General features: G+C 36.2%; 5 protein-coding genes across 6 annotated transcripts; 3 read left to right on the top strand and 2 right to left on the bottom strand.

The window, feature by feature from the left end:
* The first annotated feature begins 223 nt into the window (after positions 1 to 223).
* On the top strand, positions 224 to 1,869 carry LOC125215998 (uncharacterized). The gene is made up of 2 exons (XM_048117592.2): positions 224 to 757; positions 1,270 to 1,869. Exons 1-2 carry the CDS (start codon positions 459 to 461, stop codon positions 1,649 to 1,651), a joined length of 681 nt encoding a protein of 226 aa, XP_047973549.1. The 5' UTR covers positions 224 to 458; the 3' UTR covers positions 1,652 to 1,869.
* Positions 1,870 to 3,889: 2,020 nt separating this feature from the next.
* On the top strand, positions 3,890 to 4,692 carry LOC125211315 (protein OXIDATIVE STRESS 3 LIKE 2-like). Its single transcript, XM_048111050.2, has 2 exons — positions 3,890 to 4,092; positions 4,261 to 4,692. Exons 1-2 carry the CDS (start codon positions 3,959 to 3,961, stop codon positions 4,526 to 4,528), a joined length of 402 nt encoding a protein of 133 aa, XP_047967007.2. The 5' UTR covers positions 3,890 to 3,958; the 3' UTR covers positions 4,529 to 4,692.
* An 83-nt stretch (positions 4,693 to 4,775) lies between these two features.
* LOC125211312 (EIN3-binding F-box protein 1-like) lies at positions 4,776 to 7,888 on the bottom strand. Its single transcript, XM_089068439.1, has 6 exons — positions 7,084 to 7,888; positions 5,829 to 6,268; positions 5,582 to 5,743; positions 5,390 to 5,465; positions 5,160 to 5,315; positions 4,776 to 4,935 (listed from the first exon to the last, which is right to left on the bottom strand). Exons 1-6 carry the CDS (start codon positions 7,450 to 7,452, stop codon positions 4,795 to 4,797), a joined length of 1,344 nt encoding a protein of 447 aa, XP_088924565.1. The 5' UTR covers positions 7,453 to 7,888; the 3' UTR covers positions 4,776 to 4,794.
* LOC125211313 (uncharacterized) lies at positions 7,881 to 10,061 on the top strand. Its single transcript, XM_048111048.2, has 7 exons — positions 7,881 to 8,163; positions 8,660 to 8,699; positions 8,791 to 8,861; positions 8,973 to 9,067; positions 9,264 to 9,331; positions 9,548 to 9,658; positions 9,771 to 10,061. Exons 1-7 carry the CDS (start codon positions 7,962 to 7,964, stop codon positions 9,901 to 9,903), a joined length of 720 nt encoding a protein of 239 aa, XP_047967005.1. The 5' UTR covers positions 7,881 to 7,961; the 3' UTR covers positions 9,904 to 10,061.
* A 75-nt stretch (positions 10,062 to 10,136) lies between these two features.
* On the bottom strand, positions 10,137 to 16,985 carry LOC125211311 (F-box/LRR-repeat protein 15-like). 2 transcript variants are annotated; one of them, XM_048111046.2, is made up of 17 exons: positions 16,079 to 16,985; positions 15,438 to 15,618; positions 15,194 to 15,326; positions 14,152 to 14,251; positions 13,868 to 14,065; positions 13,522 to 13,792; positions 13,311 to 13,409; positions 13,109 to 13,197; positions 12,931 to 13,030; positions 12,634 to 12,804; positions 12,401 to 12,553; positions 12,002 to 12,162; positions 11,702 to 11,900; positions 11,102 to 11,565; positions 10,947 to 11,010; positions 10,524 to 10,627; positions 10,137 to 10,444 (listed from the first exon to the last, which is right to left on the bottom strand). In XM_048111046.2, exons 1-16 carry the CDS (start codon positions 16,573 to 16,575, stop codon positions 10,571 to 10,573), a joined length of 2,937 nt encoding a protein of 978 aa, XP_047967003.1. In that variant the 5' UTR covers positions 16,576 to 16,985; the 3' UTR covers positions 10,137 to 10,444; positions 10,524 to 10,570. The 2 variants fall into 2 exon arrangements, with proteins under 2 accessions (XP_047967003.1, XP_047967002.1); XM_048111045.2 differs by having other exon boundaries at positions 10,524 to 10,610; positions 16,079 to 16,984.
* Positions 16,986 to 19,730: the final 2,745 nt, after the last annotated feature.

Below are 19,730 nucleotides of genomic sequence, written 5' to 3'. Positions count from 1 at the left end.
AAATTTAGTACTACTCCATATTTAAACAAACATTGATAACAAAATTAAACCATTTTTAAATTTTTTTATATATATTTTTTATTTTCTATTTTCTCTAAAATATACTCCACTCCAGTGGATGAGGATTTGAGGATAAGACCTAACCATCCACCCCCACCAATTTTATCTCATCATTTATTATATATCCATCCAATAAAGAATATTCAACACACAGATCCAAGATTATAAATACTAGGTAAACAAAAAAACATTTAGTTTGTGTAGTGATCCATACTTGGCAAAAGGGGATTTTTTTTCTATACAGTATATTCTTCTTCAATTCTGCTTAGATCACATCTCTGATGGAGATGATATGATTCTGGGCTCCAATTTTAGCAACCACCCTCTTCCCAAAACGTGATCTTTTTCATCATCCTCACTATTTCTTGAATTTTTTTATTTGGGTTTTGGGTGAAAATATGCCTACCAGAGCGATGAGCAAGGTTGGTGTTGAAGATGAGATTTTTAGTGGAGATCAGATGTTCTTTGTGGGGAAAAAGGTTATGTTAGAGGATGTTAGAGAAGAAGAAGAAAGAGGTGTGAAATTTGGGGTGTTGAAGAATAGTAGTTGGTCAGATGAATCATCATCCTCTATAGGGAAAAACAGTGATCTTTCTGAGAATTCTTTGGAGAAAAGTGGTGATGGTGAAGAGGTGCAGAGCTCTTACAAGGGGCCCTTGGATGCCATGGAAGCTTTGGAGGAAGTTTTGCCAATAAGGTTGATTTTTGGGTTTTTTGATTTAAAGATGTGATTTTTTTTATCCTAGTTGATTTTGTTAATTCTTGTTGGTATTGATTGTGTAGACTAGTCTTTGATCAATTCTTGTAAGATTAATGCATTTGGGGGAATTTTGGGGTTTTAATTATAGATGTGATAATTTTTAGATGTCTCATTAGTTTTTCTTGGATTTTGAGATTCTTGTTGGATTTGAATGTGTAGAATAGTCTTTGATCAGTTCTTGTAAGATTGATGCAGGAATTTTGGGTTTTTAATTTAAAGATGTGATTTTTTTTTTATGGATTTTGTGAATTTTCGGTGGTATTCATTGTTTGGACCAATCTTTGATCAATTCTGGTAAGATTAGTGCTGGAGGGGGACTTTTGGGTTTTTAATTTAAAGATGAGATTTTTTCTCATCATAGTAGTTCTTTCTTGAATTCTATGAATTCTTGTTGATATTGATTGTGTATAGAGGCTAGTTTTTGATCAATTCTTGTAAGATTAACGCAGGAGGGGGATTTCGAGGTTCTACAACGGGAAATCGAAGTCGTTTGCGAGCCTAGGAGATGCATCCTCCATCAAAGAGGTTGCGAAACCGGAGAACGCCTACACGAGAAAACGGAGAAACCTCCTCGCCACCAACCTCCCCTCGCCACTGAGGGGCAATGGTGGCGCCATATCGAAGAGGGTCACAACCTCTGCCACGGCCAGAACCTCACTGGCTCTGGCCGTGGCCATGAGCAACTCGGAGAGCGAATTCAGCTCATCGTCCCCAAGGAAGAAGGATCTGTCGACATGGAGATCGTTCTCCTTGGCCGATTTGCAGCATTGTGCAGCGGTTGCTATCTCCAACTCGAACTCTAACGGAATGACTGTGAAGCCGTCCGGATAGATGCCGGCCGGCCGGGCCGGGCTAACTTGGAAGGATGCTTAGTTTTGTGTAGAAAAACTAATGTTGAACCTTCCACGGATCTAAATTTTGTACAAATGTTTATCATTAGCCATGTGAGTGAGTTAATGAACTAGTTTCAATTATCTATTCACAATTCCCAACTGTAGAAATGAAAACGTGGTCGTATCGAATCTTGACAATTCTGAATTTTATTTAAATGATCGTTTTCGAAGCTCGGGATATGTGGGCCTGCGACTTGGATCTTAGCCCATATCTAATTTCATATAAACAATTATTCCGACTTAGTTACTCTATTGAGATAAATTAGGAATAATATTCTATGCGCATACAAAATTTACAAAAAGTGTTTTTCAAATTGGAATGATAGATTAGGAAATTTTAATTTTTCAAATTTTTTTCATGAAAAAGTTTTAGGGCGAATCAAAGTTGAGGTAGCACAGAACTGTGTTTATTTTGATGATGATACGAATCAAATATGCATTATATGCTAGTAGTACTATTTATTTCCTCACTGAATTCGTGCGTTTTATTGTACTTTTGAATTCATTTGTATATATGTTATGTGCATAGGTCATCAATTGAAGTTATGATGAAGCTCAAAGAGTTAGAAAACAAGAACAAATTGCGTTTCCAGAGAATGAAGCTCAAAGAGTCGGATAATAATTGACATGAACATATTACATAATGGCAGTGATAAAATGCAAACTTTAAATATTGTACAAATTCTAAACTATGATTTGGACTGTTAGAAAATGTCAACAGATAACAAAATAATAGCAATAAAAAATATTGATTGCCAGTAGCCCAAAGAAACGAAAGAATCGGTTACATTTTTCATATAATCTCCTCTTATAGATAGACTAAAGACTAAAAAATTGACAAGAGTTTTTTTCTATCGCTTCGCCCCCCCCCCCCCCCCATTTTTAGTCTTTTTTGAAATTCGAGTAAAATAATCTTCGAGTTATTAAAGTATGAATTGCCGCTTGATTGCTGCAACACCTCATAAAAAGAATTTCCCTTCGACTACGAACGGGAAGGATGAAAGCGAGTCATTCCTCATCTATAAATTAGCCCTTCCCATAAGTTATTTCTCAACCAACAGAGTGTCAACACAACATCAATCGTTGACACTGTATTGACATTTTTTGTTACTATTATTTTGTCATCTATTGATATTTTCTAATGGTCCAAGTCATAGTTTGGAGTTTGTATAATATTTAAAGTTTATATTTGATTACGTTCTTATTACACAAACTCTAAAATTACACATATGGATTACTTAATGACACTTAAACGATACCGTTTTAAACTAATTGAAGACTTATTAAATTATATTCAATCACTAGTTATTATGGGTAAAACTCTAGACATTGTTTGAGTACTAACTAAGATATGAACATAAATATTCAAAAAACAATAATAATGTACACTTAATAACAAGACACCTAATTTTGTAACCAAATGACTTGATAAGTTTGGAGATAAACATTAATTGAAATGAATGGCTGCGGATAATTTTTATCCCGTCATCATCATCAATTTTGTGATTGGTCGATTTGTATTGTCACATAATTTGTCTCCCTACATTGAACAGCCTTATATGTTGGCTAACAGCTCGGTCAAACCACAATCAAGTGATAAGACTTACATTAGATAAAAGAAATTATGGTTATAATTACATTTTTGTTCAATTAATAAGAATATAATTTGATTATTTGTTTTTAGCTTGATTAGCCCTCAATCTGAGTAGGATCGACCAGAAATTTGCAGGACTAACCCCGACTGGTATCCCTATTTAGAAGTGTCTCGTGATTAATATTAGACAACTTAATTTACGTAACCCGGACCGGTATCCCTATCTCGTGCTTAGAATTAAAAAAAATCAAATAAACTGTCTCTAAAAAAAAGTAATAAATATATACGTAAAAGATAATTTACCTAATAGAAATTCATACCACAACTATTCAACTAACTTATAAGAAAATAATTTAAACTAGGAAAACGAATTAAAAAAAAATCAAATAAACAGTCTCTACAAAAAGTAACAAATATATACGTAAAATATAATTTACCTAAAGGAAAGTCATACCACAACTATTCAACTAACTTATAAGAAAATAATTTAAACTAGGAAAACATATACCTCCATTTTGATCTTGTCGTTACTACTACTATATATACACCCAATATTGAATATTCAACACGCACATCCAAGATTATAAAACCCAAAAATGTGATCTTCGTTTTCTTGAAATAATTTTATTTGGGTTTTTGGTGCAAACAAATATGCCTACAAGAGCGATGTGCAAAGTCGATGTTAGAGAAGAAGAAGAAGAAGAAGAGTTTAAGGATGTTAGAGAGAAAGAAGAGGAGCAAGGTTCTTATGCCATGGAAGATTTGGAGGAAGCTTTGCCAATAAGGTTGGTTTTTGGGGTTTTAATTTAAATTAAAGATGTTAGTTTTTTTTTAATCATAGTATAGTTGTTTTCCTTGAATAGTAGTCTTTGTGAGTTCTTGATTGTGTAGAATAGTAGTCTTTGATGAATTCTTGTAAGATTAGATGCGTGAAGGTGTAGATGGTGATGCAGGAGGGGGCTTTCGAGGTTCTACAACGGGAAATCGAGGTCGTTTGCGAACCTAGCCGATGCACTCAAGATCAAAGACATACAAGAATTGGCCAAACCGGATTATTTCCACATCTACAAGATGAGGAAACCGCGCAAAAACACGCTCGCGCCCAGGCTCGATGGGGGCGCCATATCGAAGAGGCCCACGACCTCCGCCACCAATTTGGCTCTGGCCATGGCTATGAGCAACTCGGAGAGCGAATGCAACTCTCCATGCAACTATGTTTAACCATTGGATTGGCGGATCGAAATTTTGCATAGCTCAACCCATTATTTTACTCAATATTATGCATTTAATCGAGCATATAATTAATATAAAGTACTATGAAAATTTGCTGTGGAATCTAAAAAACATAGTGCATTGGCATTGAAAATTTTAGCTCTCATTTGATATGGAAGTGTGTACTTGTGCTACACTTTCTACAGAGTATGCCAACAACAATTTCTAAATCTATCCATGAAGAAAGCAGACTACAACTTCAGAGAGAGGGAAATCTAGTATTGAAGAAATCGGTACCGCAGGAACTTTTCTTCCTCGGGTTCAAGCAGATATAGATGATCCATAATCGGTGTAAACTTCGAACCGATTATCTTCACAACCGGATTCGAGTGACCTTCCAGAAATTCTTTGTTGATCTGCATAATAATTGATCAAAAAATGTGTTACTGAGGTGAAAACATCAACTGAAAAGCAGCACCAAAATCTTGTTGCACAAAATCTACAGCATCTGATCTCCTCTTTCTATCATGACACATACTAAGCAAGTCGTTGAACTCGAATCCAGCAAGAATACGATTAAACATGGCATGGTTTCAAACTCATGAGCTACAAACAGACCTACAAATTATTCTCCTCGTACCTGTGTACAACCAAAGATTTTGAGCATCTTCAGCGACGAGCAGCTATCAACAATCAATCCAAGACCCTCATTACTAATTTTGCGACACCATGATAGATCCAAACTCACCAACTTTCTTGAGCATTTGGCGAGTGACAGGGCAGTATGCGGTCCGACCTACCAAATTTAACGAGTTGGTCACAAGCATCAAAGGGAAAACAAAAGAGAGGGCTGACTCTTGATAAAGATACCTTTACAATACTATTCAGAAAAAGTTCTAACAATGACTCTCCGGAGCTTTCTAGAAAGGCCGCCACAGCTTCATCACTACATGGAGACGATTAGCCATATCCAATTACTGATGTAAAGAAATATGTTTGAATATGCAAGAATCTTTAATCCACAACTTTACACGAAGCTGAAAATTCAGAGGTAATACAGACCTGAATTCATTGCGACAAAGTTTGAGCTTTTGAATTGATTTACAACCATTGGCAAGATACTCCAGCCCCGAATCTGTCAACTTATTCAGGTTTGAAATGTCCAGCGAATGCAAATCATCACAAGTTGTACCAATGATTTTGAGAGAGTTATCAGTAAGTATGCTGTAGTCAGTGTGAAGTAAACGAATGTTAGAACATAATCAAGAAAACAGATCAGCAAGAGGCGCTTACTAGTAAATGAACTCACTTGCAATCAGAAAAGTCGAGATCCTTGAGAACTTTACCGCAAGCAGAAGCAGTAACTAGACCGTTCACAAATTGATCATTTATAGTACGCATTTGAGCAACAGATAAGACTTCCAAACAAGTAAACTTCTTAAATGCAGGTAGAATCTGCATTGCGTCAATTTTATTGCACTCGTCTATGTATAACTCCTTCAATTGTGATCCCAAAACATCGGCTATACAGTTAACAGCAGCAGAGGTTAGAAGGGTGCACTGACCCAAATTGATAGACCGCAGTAGAGGTGCTGACTTAACAAGGTTTCTGATCCCATCGTCAGATAAACCACAGGCGCCTCTAAGGGACAAGATGGTCAATCTAGAAAAACATTCCTGACTTTTGTTTAATATGTCCATGAATGCAATATCAAGCATGCATTGGCCACATAGATCAAGTTGAAGCACCTGCAAAAATAGATCAAGCATGCATTGGCCACATAGGCAGTAGCAGTAGCAGTAGGTTAAAAAAACATAACAGGAATGAGTAGGAGTGCCTCAGGAACATACACATAGGAAAAAAACAGAGAATTCCACAGACGATCCTTATTTGAATTCTCAATTAGATAGAAGAATGCAAAGACTCATAAAACAACACCAATAATAACGGCAGCATGGACCAATAGCCTCCCTAACGGCCCCATCAGAGAGAATCTAGTTTCACAATGATCTATCAGCGAAATAATAAAAACAAACAATCTACTTCGACATCGAGCATATCTTTCAATTCAATATTGGTAAGGCGTAGATATACATAAACCATTGGTGATCATATTCCAGAGTCCATAACTGTATTTAGGTGAATTACTCCCTAAGTTTCTGGCATTACCAGAGGAGGCATAATGTAAGCACTTGAATTACAGAGGTAGTATGTTCAATTCATCACCTATCACAAGCCACACCCGCAGAGGTAACAATCATGACGTATTAAGTCCTAAAGAGAATATATGATGAGGATGAGGATGGAAGTATCATTAACACAAAGCTTGTTAGGATACAAAGATTAACCAAAGATTACATGGTTCGATCACAGAAGGATCTACATTCACAAGAACCAAACCACAATACAAATCAATCTCTCTCACTCTCTCTCAAGAACAACCAAGAACCAAACCACAATACAAATCAATCTCTCAAACTAATCTAATCACTATTCTGTCTATTAGTTACAATCAATTCAGCCACACTACCAACAATGCTGACGATGAAGTGATAAAATTGACCTGCAACTTTGTTGTGTCACAGTTCCCAATTGTGTCATGAAACTGCTCTTGAGTGAGCCACGAGCAATTCTTGAGGCGTATCTCAGTTGGAGATCTTTCCACAAGAAGCCTCAAAACAGCCGCGTTCATTGTGCTTCTATCGCACATTCTGTTAATCAGCCTTAGACGGAGGTTATCTGGAACATTTTCGAGCGACGTGATTTCGTTGGGACATACGGCGAGAGCATTCAATGTTAGAATCATCAGCGAAGGAACAAATCGTGCAGCAACGCTTTCTTCCGAGGGGATCCACTTGATCAACTCCTCAGGTGAGGATCTCTCCATCACCATCTTTAATGCATCAGCAAATGATTTCCCTGACGATTCCATGTCTCTCTATTGTGATCAAGAAAACTCAAGATCGCAGCTTGATTTGAATAATAAAGAAGGAAGCAGGAAAAGGAAGGGAAGTGGGGAATTAGGAGGATTGCGATGAGGAAGATGGTGATTGGAAGGAGCATGGGATTGGGGGGTGAGAGGGGGAAATTTGGGGAATGTGAGTCTTGTGCTCGCGATATGAATAGCTGTTGTATATATAGGGGAAGGGGAAGGGGAATCTGAATTCATTGTGTTTGAGATCGGGGGAAAAAGATTGAAAGCTGAGGAAATACAGATTGAGGTAGAGAGGGAGAGGGCTTTTTGTCTCTGCTCTCTAATTCTCTCTTCTTCAATATATATATATATATATATTTGATTTATTATTTTGATTTATTAAAGTATATCTAATGCAAACATTATTATAAAGGACAATTTAGTCATTTCGAGCTCAAGTATCGCGTGCCTGCATCGCCAGAGCAACTGGATAAGAGAGGCCAGCAACCGCCGTCGTCGCGCCAAAAATGACGATCGCCGCCGCGGCACACGCTACCACCGCCCGATTCGCACTGATTCCAGCTTTGTCACGTGCCTCGAGGTCTAAGCGGTGCACGATTAGCACAGGCGTGAGGTGCGCATTGCCACCACAGGCGCAGAGGATGATCGAGAGCAGACGATCGGTTTCTCTATCACTTGTTTTCCTCCATTTCTTCTGCCTATCTAAAGGCGAGTTTTACTTTTTATTTGTTTTAATTTACAGTTTCGTAAACGTAAGTTTTCGCTCATGTTTTTGTTATACTGGATGCGATTAATATTGCTTGCAAATTCGCAATGCTGGATTGTAGATTTATGCAGAAATTTTTTGTAATGTATCTACACTTGCGTTGCGATTGCACTTAGGATGGATTCACTTTCGGAAGATCGATTTAATGAGTTAGAATTAGATGAAAAACTAATCGCTAACTAATTTGTGATTAAAACTGAACATAGTTGTTAGAAATGATTACACTGACTTAGTATGAGGATTAGCTTGATAAGGAATGAAATTATTATGTAGCTTGACTTGATTAGTTTGAGAGGTATTGGACTAATTTTGATCAAAGCTGGATGTGGTTTTGCTTTCACTGCTGCTTGCATCTTAGTATTGGTTGAAGCTTTGAACCAACTGCATTTATGATTTTTTTTATTTTTCATTTTCGATGATGTTTCTTTGGTAGCGCAGATGCATTGGCTGCAAACGCAATGGATAAATATGTCAAAAAGTATGAATGAATCTTCTTATGTTAGTGTTTGCTTTCATAGACTTGTTTCTTCTTTGAAGCTGCTAACAAATTTTCACCGGCTTTTATCCAGGAAAAGGCTTGATCCACTAGAGGCTTATATACCTGCTGTTATATTGACTGAGTTTCAAATCAAGGAATTAGGTAATCTCCTGTATGTTTTCCTGATGAGAAACTGAGTTTTTCTTCGGTAATACTGAGTGATATGTACCCTCCCTATTTTGGTTTTAGTTATGTCGTGCATCTATATTGCAGGGCAATATCTTGAAGACGATCAACCTCAATTTCTCAGCTGCCGGAGTCTCTTAAGATCTGGTCCTGCTTCATCTTTGCGCGCAAATATTCGAGCAGTGAGTGAATCATAGCATTACTCAAATCCTATCACTTTCTGTTTTAATGTGCCATTTTACTCATCATTTTGGTTGATAAACTAAGACATACCCCATCCCCCATAAACAAACTACACAATCTCAGTCTTTATCATTTTGGTTAATGTTTATAAACACCCAATATTTCAGTCTTTTCTCTGCATTGCTCATTTTTTAGGTAGCACAGTATGCCTCTGATGCTGGAAACGGCAAATATGCATTCGACGAGGTTGATCAATGTTTGAGGTATTTTTTCCTTTTCTGGCAAAAGAAGATCTACACGGGGCAATCAAGTTATTTGTATCAATGTTTATATATGGACTTCAATCTATTAAAAAAGGTCAGGGTTCAGTTACTGAGCTCATGTGTTTGCTGTTGAAGTTTGGCTTACCAACAGGCTACCACACATTGTTATATTGATTACATACATTTAAAGCTAGTTATTTTGTCAATTGTTTGTAGAGCTCTAGAAGAACTTGATTCTCTTCTTCTGCGGGCATCAAGAAATGATTCGGGCTCCACAGTCGAAGCAATGAAAGCAAGAGTTGTTACCGCACTCAATGCACTGAACAGGTAAGTTCAATCTTAAGATAGACATAAAAAGCAGCATATAATCATCAGCATATGAGAAAGAAGTGGTTGAGTTTCAAGTTGAAGATCTAATACTTGCTTTTCTCTCGCTCAGCCTTCTGAAGACGGTTCCAGCTGAGGTGCTCGACAAGGGAAAGGCAATGGCAAATGCATACATGAATCCAAGTGAAGATACATCAACTGAAACGCTCGACCCCCAGTTAAAGAAATTGGAATCAATATTGTAATCTATTTTTGATTTAGCTCTCAAACATTGAGGTTCCAACTGTTATACTTATTGGGGTATGGAAACCTATTTCACTCCAAAAATGTTGTACAGTCTGTTTTAAACTATTTTCACATATAGTAGCAGTAAAAATCACTGGAAACAGCCGTGTTAGCTTTACTCGTATTTAGTCGATGAACCAGATATATACATGGACCCGACAAGCTTTAATATATATCAACACTATAATCAGAGTTGAGAAACGGCCATGGATAATGGCAAATGACTGAAAAAGTTGAATACATTAAAAACCATACAGTAATCACACACAACTAAAAATAAACCTATAATAAATATTCCTTATAACGAAGCAACCTAATATATATACTAAGCCCGAAGAAAGACAACTCACTATATACACTAGCAAGGCATGATACTATTGTTTCTCTATTAATGTCAATGTCGTATAATTTCTTACTGCATCAAATCGTTGCTAAGCTGCTGAAGATCCGTTTCAAACTCGGGCATGCCACTCGTAGTGTACCCATGCTCATGGGAGATATCTGTCAAGTAGAAGAGGATGCTTAAAACTTTTAAAAAAAACCATACTAGCATGTGCGTGGATTAAAAAATATGCACTACCTTTGGACAAAACCGGACATCAAGTGTCTCCAGCACATTGCAATGAGTTATAGCAGTTTCAACAGCTTCCTCGTCAATGCTGCAAGACTAGTATATCCCCGCATATGCATAACCAATGGCACGAAAAAGGAAATGAGAAAAATATCATATTAAGTAAAACATGACATGAAAGTCGTCACAAAACTAATCAAGGCACATCTGACACACTTAACCTAATCTCTTCAGCTAATTAGATGGCAAAAAGTTCATCAGGTCGATGTGCAAATGTTAGATGAAATCAGTGAGAAAGTGAAATTAGTTCTTTTAAGGTTGAAAAAAAAACACAAACAGTCCACTTTTGCAGCTCCAGTTACAACTCAGCCAAAATAATCATTGGCACTTATCAAAAAATCATATACTAGTTATGGGTGTTAAAAAATCTACCTGAAGAAAAAGAGTGGTTAAGCGTGGACAATCAAGCTTCAAAATCTCCAAGGAGTTGCAATTGCTGAATGATTAATAAATTAAAAACAGTTATTAAAACTCAAATTTACAGAATCAGGAGCGAGAAAAATTGTTAAGTGTGAATATGCGCATACCTCAAGTTGAGAAAGAGCAAATTACAGCATGAGATGTCAACTTCCTTCAGGTTTGACGACAAGGAAAGGTTCAAAGATGATAGATGGAAACATCTAGCTGTAGAAGGAATGACCACCTTCTTAATATTTGGACAGCCAACACAGTTAAGATTCTGGAGCAGGCGCTTAGGTTCGTGCTCATGAAGCACATTTTCCCCAAACGAGCCACCAAACAACTCACAAGAAGTGCTGGCATTAGATAGTCCATTACGGTGAAACCCCCAATCCAAGTCATGCATATTGATGCAACCATTCAAGCTGACATGAGTTAAATGCCGACAACCAGCAAGCAACTCCTCTATGGACGACTGGCAGAGCGTTCCATACGACAAGTCCAATTCACAGAGAGCTGGGAGGGCATTGCCTTTGTAAATAGGCTCCAAAGATGTGTCACTAAGGTACTTGCATGCTTGCAATTTCAGAACCTATAAAATTTTGGTATAAGTTAACATGATTGTAAAAACATACTCGATATAAACTTCACAGGATAAAACATAACAACTGTTTCAATTAACAAAAGGAAGAGGGGGCTTAGGGGATTCAGATGCAATAAAATACTACCTTCAAATACAAGCAGGAGTCAAAAACAGGTTGCAGATTAACCAAAAAGGTGTATGACAAATCAAGGTAAGTCAAGTTGAGAAGGCAGCGCAAAGATGAAAGTCCATCAGGACCAACAGAGGGGCACGACATCAAGACCAATGTATCAATAAGCGGGCATGAAGATGCTGTCGCAGATAAGAAATCATCCTTGAGTTGGCTGCGTGAATCAATAGTTGAAAGAAAATTAGATGCATATGTATTAGCTTGATCTGCAAGAAAGGTTGCTAAAAACAAATGGTAATTATTAAGTAAACTCACCTGCAGAAAGATGCATCCAGAGTTGTAAGAAGAGGGCAGTGTATGTATGCTTCAGATAATACGCCACAACCCTTTAGTTCAAGTGAAACCATTAATGGCGCTTCAACATGGAGCACGTTCAGTTTGGGGCATATTCCCATATTCAAAGACTTTAGACCAACCTGGAATGGATTCATATATTATATGGAAAAATGATAAGCAGAAAGCAAATAAAGTCTGAAACGTATCATTATAGCTTTGTTTAACTGTCACAGACAAGATATTTTTACAAAGAAGATTTACTAAAGTGCCCAATTCAAGCAAGACGCAAAGACATAGTAAGGGAACAGTTGCAATAATCAGTTAATAATGATAGAGGTTGATGGCTTCACAGAAGCAATCAATAAAATGATGACTTACAGGTGAAAATGATGCTTTCTCAAGATGATCACAGCCATCTAATGAGACATGCTCAAGGTAAGGACATTCAAGTTCAAGAGAGGTTATAGCACGGCAACCACCAAGTGAAAGACTGAGCAAAGACGTACTGTGGAAGCTCACTGTAGTCAATCTCTGAAAAAGTAATGGACACAATCAGGTTTGATAGCATACTATAGAAAGAATATAGATCTAGTAAAATTATGATGACGAACCTCACAGTTGTCAAGAACTAATGATCTCAACATAGTACAGCCTCCTCCACTACCGAAAACTTCACAAATTGAATTTGTCAAAGATTCGCATTCAGTGAGGTCCACTTCTTGCAAAGAATGGCATTGGAGGGCCAAGGTTGTTAAGCTTTCTTGCTTTTGCAAAACTAATTTCTGTGATTCAATGAATGAAGTACACTCAATACTGGGGCATGGATTACAACAAAAATAAGAAAGCAGTGGTTCACAGTGAGGAATTGTAATTTATAACGAACAAATATTTTATGAAAAATGGCATACTTTAAGTGCATTTGATGTAATACTGATTCTTTGGAGAGAGGGACAATTAGAAACTGTGATTGAAGACAGAACATTGCTCCTTAAATTCAAATCAACAAATCTGCAAAGATGTAATTAATTAGTCATTTGCTGAAGAAAAAAACATATGACAAAGTTCATGTGAAAGAGTGCAACATACTTCCGACAGTGTACAAGCCTTATGTTCTTCAGTCGTTGCAGATCCAAAGATACTGATGTCAATAAACTGCAGTTATCAAGCTCCAGAACCTAGAAACAATGCATAGGTATCATCAGCATACTTGATAACAACTAGCCTATTTTTTCGCATACCATCACAATTACAAATTGTTGAAAAACATAAGACAAGAGGGTATTCAAACCTCAAGCAACGAACTAGAAGCTATAGCAACCATTGAAGCCGATGTTATACCCTCACAGCTGTGAAGTTTCAGAACTGTCAACATATTGAGCCTCACAGACTGCAAAGGGTAATGACATTTTAGATGACTTGCATCTGTATATACTATATACTAAATGGAATTGGATATACAAACAAAAAAGAGATGAGAGGAGCTACGAGATAGAACTTACTTCAAGAGAGATGTTTGGGCAGTATGAAGCATCAAGAATACGGAGATGTACACAATGCTGAGCTATTCCTTGTAGTGTCTCATCACTGACACATGAACAATTGGACATGTCCAAAGACTCCAAGAGTGGGCACGATGTCACAGCTGAGCGGATAGCAGCATCTGAAAGCTTGTGACAGGAAGCAATATCAAGGTCACGCAAAAGGGGACAGTTGAGCACTGCATGTGGCATACTACTCCGCTTTAGGGACAAGGTCTCGAGAAGGGGACACCTGGAAAAATAATGATTTATAAATACTGGAACACTTAACGTGGAACTTGAAAACAGAAACGGAATTATTTAGCACCTGATAGAGATGCGAACCACACGGCATTTCACTATCTGAAGATCATGCAATCTTTCATGATGAATGGGGGTTTCCTGAATGCCATTACCTAACGTAGCATCATTGATAGTTAAACTCTTCAACATATGGCAATCTGTCAATGCTTGGAAAAAGGTTTCCCCCAACTGGCCTTTGCCCAAGGTCAAAATCTCAAGATTTCTGTTTGAAATTATAACAATAAAAAAGTTAATCAAACTGTTCTATATTAGTACAAGTTTGTAAGGTAAAATCAGAATCCAGTTTACCTAAGTGAAGAGATGGCTGTCATCACCAGCGGATGGATAGCAGGGGTACCGTAAATATTCACTCCAGTAGCATTGGGATATCGATGACACATGTCCTCAACTGATACATGAAAAGGGTCATGAAAGTTAATTTGACCAAAAATTGAGACGGACCAAAAATTTGACCAGGTAGTAGCCAAGAGAAGGAAATAATCTAGTCAAAATTCATGGCAAGTGCCCTTTTTCAGCACAAGGATTCTTTGTTCGAGCATAAACAGCAGATATTTAACCAAACATATATTATAACTATCAGATAGACTTCAGGTTCATGCCAACTGCTGAAAGGATTTATAGTACAGATTCCAGAGAATAAGTGAGTGAACTTTCCCACCAACCGCCATAAGTAACTCTCCCAATAGCAGAAGCCACAGTCCAACGTATCTTTATTTGTCTACCTCACTAGGTCACAGCATTTGGTAGTCGATGCTCCACAGATGACAAGTGAATTCAAGTTCAATGTTAACGCTTGGTTTAACTAAGTCTAGTCGTCAAGCAGATTTATACAACAAAATTGTCATAATGCATGAGGTTTGAATATAATAATTAACTAGACCGAGATCTCGTTCTCAGTTAAACAATAGTCTAAAAAACTTGTGATGTGAAACTTAAGTTACATAACCTGTTTGGCCATACATTCAGTATAATATAGGTTTGAACATTGATTTACTTAGTAATAATGAACATATAGCAGCACATACAATTGTGAATAATTTTGTCCATGACAAGGATATTAACTAGGTTGAATGAGATCTCAATTAAATTGAAAGCCTAGAAACATATCTAGTCAAACTTAAGTTACACAAATTGTTCTGCCACACATTTATTAAAAAGTCAAAATTCAAATACATCAGAAAATATATAGAAGAAATAAGAAATGTTCAGCATAGACTAAATTATAGCGTGAAGCTTAAAACCAAATCTCTAAGTTATTAATGCCAGAATAAATAAACAGTACTAGAAAGCATTTTAGCAAAATAAGAGATCATAGTAATACTCTACTGACATTGCTGCACAGATATGTAGCGGTTCTCAAAATTCAGGTACCGCCAGAAATCTTCGTGAGAACTTGCATCTCTCCACTGCCGGCAAACCCTTGCAGCTCGGCAAAGATCAATGTGTTCCAAGAATGAGAAAACCTACAAGGATTTTCAATATACAAAATAAGCATCAATAGCAAAAAACAGGTCAAAACAAATTAAACCCATGAGTGTGAGTGTCATTTGTAACAGGAATGATTAATATACTACCATATGCAATAAGTCATCAGTCAGATCCATCCGAACTTCCATATCGTCCATCCTATCAGCGTCGATAATATTTGTTGCATCGACTCCGCTTATAGTAGAATCAGGTAAATCCCCATCATCAAACTTGTCGTGATGGGGATGAAGGTAATGAAATTCATTCAGAAACTGAGTACCCCAGTCCCTGAAATAGACAAAAGTCAAGTTCAAAATTTTCCAGCACATACAGATAATTTGACATACCACTAAGTAGTGCCACACCCAAAGGTCACTATTTCAGTATATGTAAGGGCATCCAAATATCAAATTGAAGGTAAATAATTCCTCTACCTTGGAGTTATCTGACCTAAAATGATCTAAAATGTGTGTTCTTATCATGTTTTATCTTATCTATCTTCCCTACCAAACTGCCACGTAAAGATTTAAACTAGTCGACAAAGTTATCATCGATAAAAATTGTTCTCGGTTTAGATAAAAATGGATGCTTGCATTCCTTCTTCGGGTCTACAAACCCGCAACCACATAAAACAGATAAAGCTGCAGCATGCAAAACTTTACCAATTGAATATCAATCAGTATACAATTTATACAAAAATTACACACTAGATTATAGGCAATTTGCACCTAGGAGTGGGAGTTCTTACAGAGAAAAAGAGTGAACTTTGGGACGTTTATTCTGCAAATCGCGATCAGAACTATCTCTCCCTGTAGCAATCATTGCCGTGGAAGATGAAGGATCACCACCTAATCCCAAATTCAAATTAACATCCACTTTCAGCTCCTGACTTCCACTAGCTCCATCAGCTCGTCGAGTCTTCACCTCATTTAGCCACAGCGGGAAATGTTCACTCTTTTTATTCGATTCATCATCAAGATCAAACATTTCGGTTGTCTCCTCATTTGCTCGTTCACCATCCACCCGTAACCCACTACCACGACCACCACTTCCACCATCATCGTGAAAGTTAGCCCAAAACCCTAATTCAGAATCATCATTATCCATATCCTCAATCGCATTCCCCAAAAGGCAGTTGCCCTCCTTATTCCGACGGCAGAAATAACATAAATTACACGCAATAACGCTGTCGCTCTCCTCCTCTTCCTCTCCAAAGCATGAAAATCCAAAGCAGCAAATCCTCATACACACCAAAAATCTACACACCTCACTAACCCATCCACATCTTTGTAGCCTCAAAATCGAAAATTTCACCACAAAACCCTAAAATTCACCAAACGCTAGGCAAAATATTTAGAAAACCGAAATTTACCCGCAATGTCTCCTTGTGCCGCCAATTCCGCTTCAATCGAGCTGGAAAACGCGAAGAAAATGTGGTAAAAACTAAAATCCAATGTAATTGCCGAAAAAGCTGCATTCACGGAGCAAAACAGATCGGATCGGAAGAAACGAGCGCAGTGGAGAAACGAGCTTCTATGGAATTTCTCCTTGAAGAAAGATCGGCGGCAATGAAGATTAATGTTTTCCTCTTTTGCATTCCTCTCTCGCTCTCTCCAGCGGTAAAGGCTTTATCTTTTGTTAGAAAAATGGAGTCTAATTAAACTTATTCATTTTCTGTCTTTGTATTGTATTTTTTATTTATTTTATTTTATTATTTGCTGCCCCTTTTTATATTGGGCTGATGAGTTGGATTTGCGGCTGATATTTATTCAAATCGCGGCCCGTTTTGAAATTATTTATAGTTATTGGGGTTTGTTTAAATTAAATTATCACTGCATTATTTTAGGGTTTGCTTGTGTTAAGAAATCATGGAATAGCAACAAATTAGTGTGTTTAGTATGTAATCATGGAGAGATTATGCAACATCTCACTCATAAATACTTCTATCTAAATAAGAATCTATATTTTATCAAAAACATATACTCCATATCATTTAAAACAATCTAAGTATTTACTCTCTAATGAAAACATCGTATATTTATAATGTGTACGTATTTCATTTTCCAACGTAATTTTTCAGTTATCGTATAATATACTCCTTTCAAATTCAAATTTATCGATATGTGTTATTTATGAGGTCTCAAAACAAAATAATCATTTGTTCCTTTATTATAATCTACTTAATTATCTCTTTATTTATCTGTTTTTTTATTCTTATTTTTAGCTTACTAAATATAATTACCTTCTTTTTCGCTTTTAAAAAAAGACTTCGATTAATATCTTGATTAATTGCGACGGATGGAATACATATGGAAAGCAATCTATAAAAACATGTTTGATATCTACATAATACGTGTCAGAATGTTACTGTAATTGCTCCTTAATTAACCAACATTTTTAATGCGTTAAGAATGAAGTGATTAAGGTTAAACATTTGAATTAATTGTCATAACCCTGGTGGTGGAACATTGGGACCCACGGTGCTATATCAACGGCTGAGGAAACATGGTAAATCGAAATCGAACGGCCCACAAAAAAAATCATGATTTAATATGAAAGGAATATGTATAGATGTGGCCGACAATATACTATTTTTACTTCTTCCACACCTGAGTATACCAAATATTCAATGCATGATATAAAACTTTAATTTCCTGAGTGAGGGATGGGACCCCTGAGTACTTTTTTCTTAGTGGCCACATATTTGAATACTTCCTCGTCCCATAAAAATATATACACTTTACATTTTTATTTGTCCCTTAAAAATATGTGCATTATATTTTTAGAAAATTATCTCAATTTATTATATTTATCTTATTTACAAATTATACTATCATTAACGATCTCACTCTCTAATAACACTACTTTAAGTACTTTTGTCATCTTCTCTATTACTTTTTCAATTTTGTCTTAATTCTCGTGTCATGTCTATTGTCCATATTTTTATAGAACGGGGGAGTACTTTGTACTCTCACCACCCCCTGTCATAAAGAGAATCTTATTTGAGTTAGACACAAATTTTTAAAAATATAAAAAAAATGAATTGAAAAATATAATGGAATATGTAACTAATCCCTCCGTCTCTAAAGAATATGAACTATTTCATGTTTCGTCTGTCTCTGAAAAGAATGAATTTTCTAATTTTAAAAAAGTGAAACAACACATTACCTCTACACTTCATTTTATTTACAACTTATGTCATTACAATAATGTAGACTTTACTCTCCACTAACATTATTTCCATTATCCTTTTTCTCTGTCTCTTAGTTTTCCTCTTACTCCCTCCGTCCATGATTAAGAGTCTCATTTCTAAATGGCGTGGGTTTTAAGAAATGTTAAGAAAAATGGGTGGAAGAAAGTTAGTGGAAAAGGGGTTCCACTTGTATATATTAGTTTTAAATGATATGCGAGTGGAATGAGTTAGTGGAATGTGGGGTCACTTTACCATTTATGGTAATTATGAACCGGGACTCTTATTCGTGGACGGACCAAAATGAAAAAACGGAACTCTTATTCGTGGACGGAGGGAGTATTTATTAAAACTCGTGCTAAACCTATTGTTCATATTCTTTGGAAATGAAGGGAATATTAGTTTTATAATAAAATATAACTGCAATAAGTCAGTAATGTGAGTGCTACCTATCATTTACAATAGAAGTGAATCGAAACTCTTTTAATTGTTAATTAACTAAATAAGTAAGTGAAACTCCTAATGACGAAAGAAGTACTAGTTAGATATATTCAATATTTGTGTGAAAGATTAGACTATAGAGGTCTTTAGTTACTTAAAGTTAAAATTATTACAAAGTTAAATTATTTCAAATTTATGCATGGGATAAGACATAAAAATCCAAATCCAAAATTGAGTATGGAACCGTAGTTTTATAACCGAACAATATTCATGCCATTCAGTAAATTAAATAAATTTTTTAATCATATATTTGAGGCCAATAAGATAATTTGAGTTAGTTATGATTAGATTTTCAATATAGATTCAGTAACCTACATATTTGGCATGTTTCTTTGACACGTCAAAACATGAAAAGCCTTGTATAGCAGAATGAACACCATACATGAGCATTTATAGGATAATAAGGCCTTGTCAAGATCGATATACTGTAAAAGCATGTTTTGAGTATATTGCACGATTAAAATTGCATGTATACAGTTAATTCTAAAATCCACGTTTACACAAGATGAGACGAAGTAATTTTATCACACTGGTATTTGCTTATGCATTTATAAGAAAGCAAACAAGTTTAATTCTTCTCCATAGTAGATTGGTTGTGCACGGCGTTCACAGAAGATGATGCAGTTGGTTCTTTGCATGCCTTGATTAGCTTTGGCTATATTGCTAAAGGTTATACTATATGTCTGCATGTTTCCTTGCCTTAGAAAAT

This window comes from Salvia hispanica, chromosome 3, assembly GCF_029641045.1.
Source record: "Salvia hispanica isolate PSC_SH4W2 chromosome 3, Shi_PSC_v1, whole genome shotgun sequence".
NCBI classification, from domain to species: Eukaryota; Viridiplantae; Streptophyta; class Magnoliopsida; order Lamiales; family Lamiaceae; genus Salvia; species Salvia hispanica.
This window is presented reverse-complemented; position numbering and strand designations above follow the sequence as displayed.

Bases quoted from the DNA above. Each gene is read 5' to 3' on its own strand.
- LOC125215998 (XM_048117592.2), top strand. From the start codon at position 459: ATGCCTACCAGAGCGATGAGCAAGGTTGGTGTTGAAGATGAGATTTTT. The intron at 758-1,269 runs GTTGATTTTTGG...AGATTAACGCAG, and splicing joins GAGGAAGTTTTGCCAATAAG to GAGGGGGATTTCGAGGTTCT.
- LOC125211315 (XM_048111050.2), top strand. From the start codon at position 3,959: ATGCCTACAAGAGCGATGTGCAAAGTCGATGTTAGAGAAGAAGAAGAA. The intron at 4,093-4,260 runs GTTGGTTTTTGG...ATGGTGATGCAG, and splicing joins GAGGAAGCTTTGCCAATAAG to GAGGGGGCTTTCGAGGTTCT.
- LOC125211312 (XM_089068439.1), bottom strand. From the start codon at position 7,452: ATGGAATCGTCAGGGAAATCATTTGCTGATGCATTAAAGATGGTGATG. The intron at 5,466-5,581 runs GTCTGTATTACC...GTCTCCATGTAG, and splicing joins CTTTGTCGCAATGAATTCAG to TGATGAAGCTGTGGCGGCCT. The intron at 4,936-5,159 runs GTACGAGGAGAA...ATTATTATGCAG, and splicing joins AAATCTTTGGTTGTACACAG to ATCAACAAAGAATTTCTGGA.
- LOC125211313 (XM_048111048.2), top strand. From the start codon at position 7,962: ATGACGATCGCCGCCGCGGCACACGCTACCACCGCCCGATTCGCACTG. The intron at 8,164-8,659 runs GCGAGTTTTACT...TTGGTAGCGCAG, and splicing joins TTTCTTCTGCCTATCTAAAG to ATGCATTGGCTGCAAACGCA. The intron at 9,659-9,770 runs GTAAGTTCAATC...TCTCTCGCTCAG, and splicing joins GCACTCAATGCACTGAACAG to CCTTCTGAAGACGGTTCCAG.
- LOC125211311 (XM_048111045.2), bottom strand. From the start codon at position 16,575: ATGAGGATTTGCTGCTTTGGATTTTCATGCTTTGGAGAGGAAGAGGAG. The intron at 13,410-13,521 runs GTAAGTTCTATC...TACCCTTTGCAG, and splicing joins GCCCAAACATCTCTCTTGAA to TCTGTGAGGCTCAATATGTT. The intron at 10,611-10,946 runs GTAGATTTTTTA...GGGATATACTAG, and splicing joins TAACCACTCTTTTTCTTCAG to TCTTGCAGCATTGACGAGGA.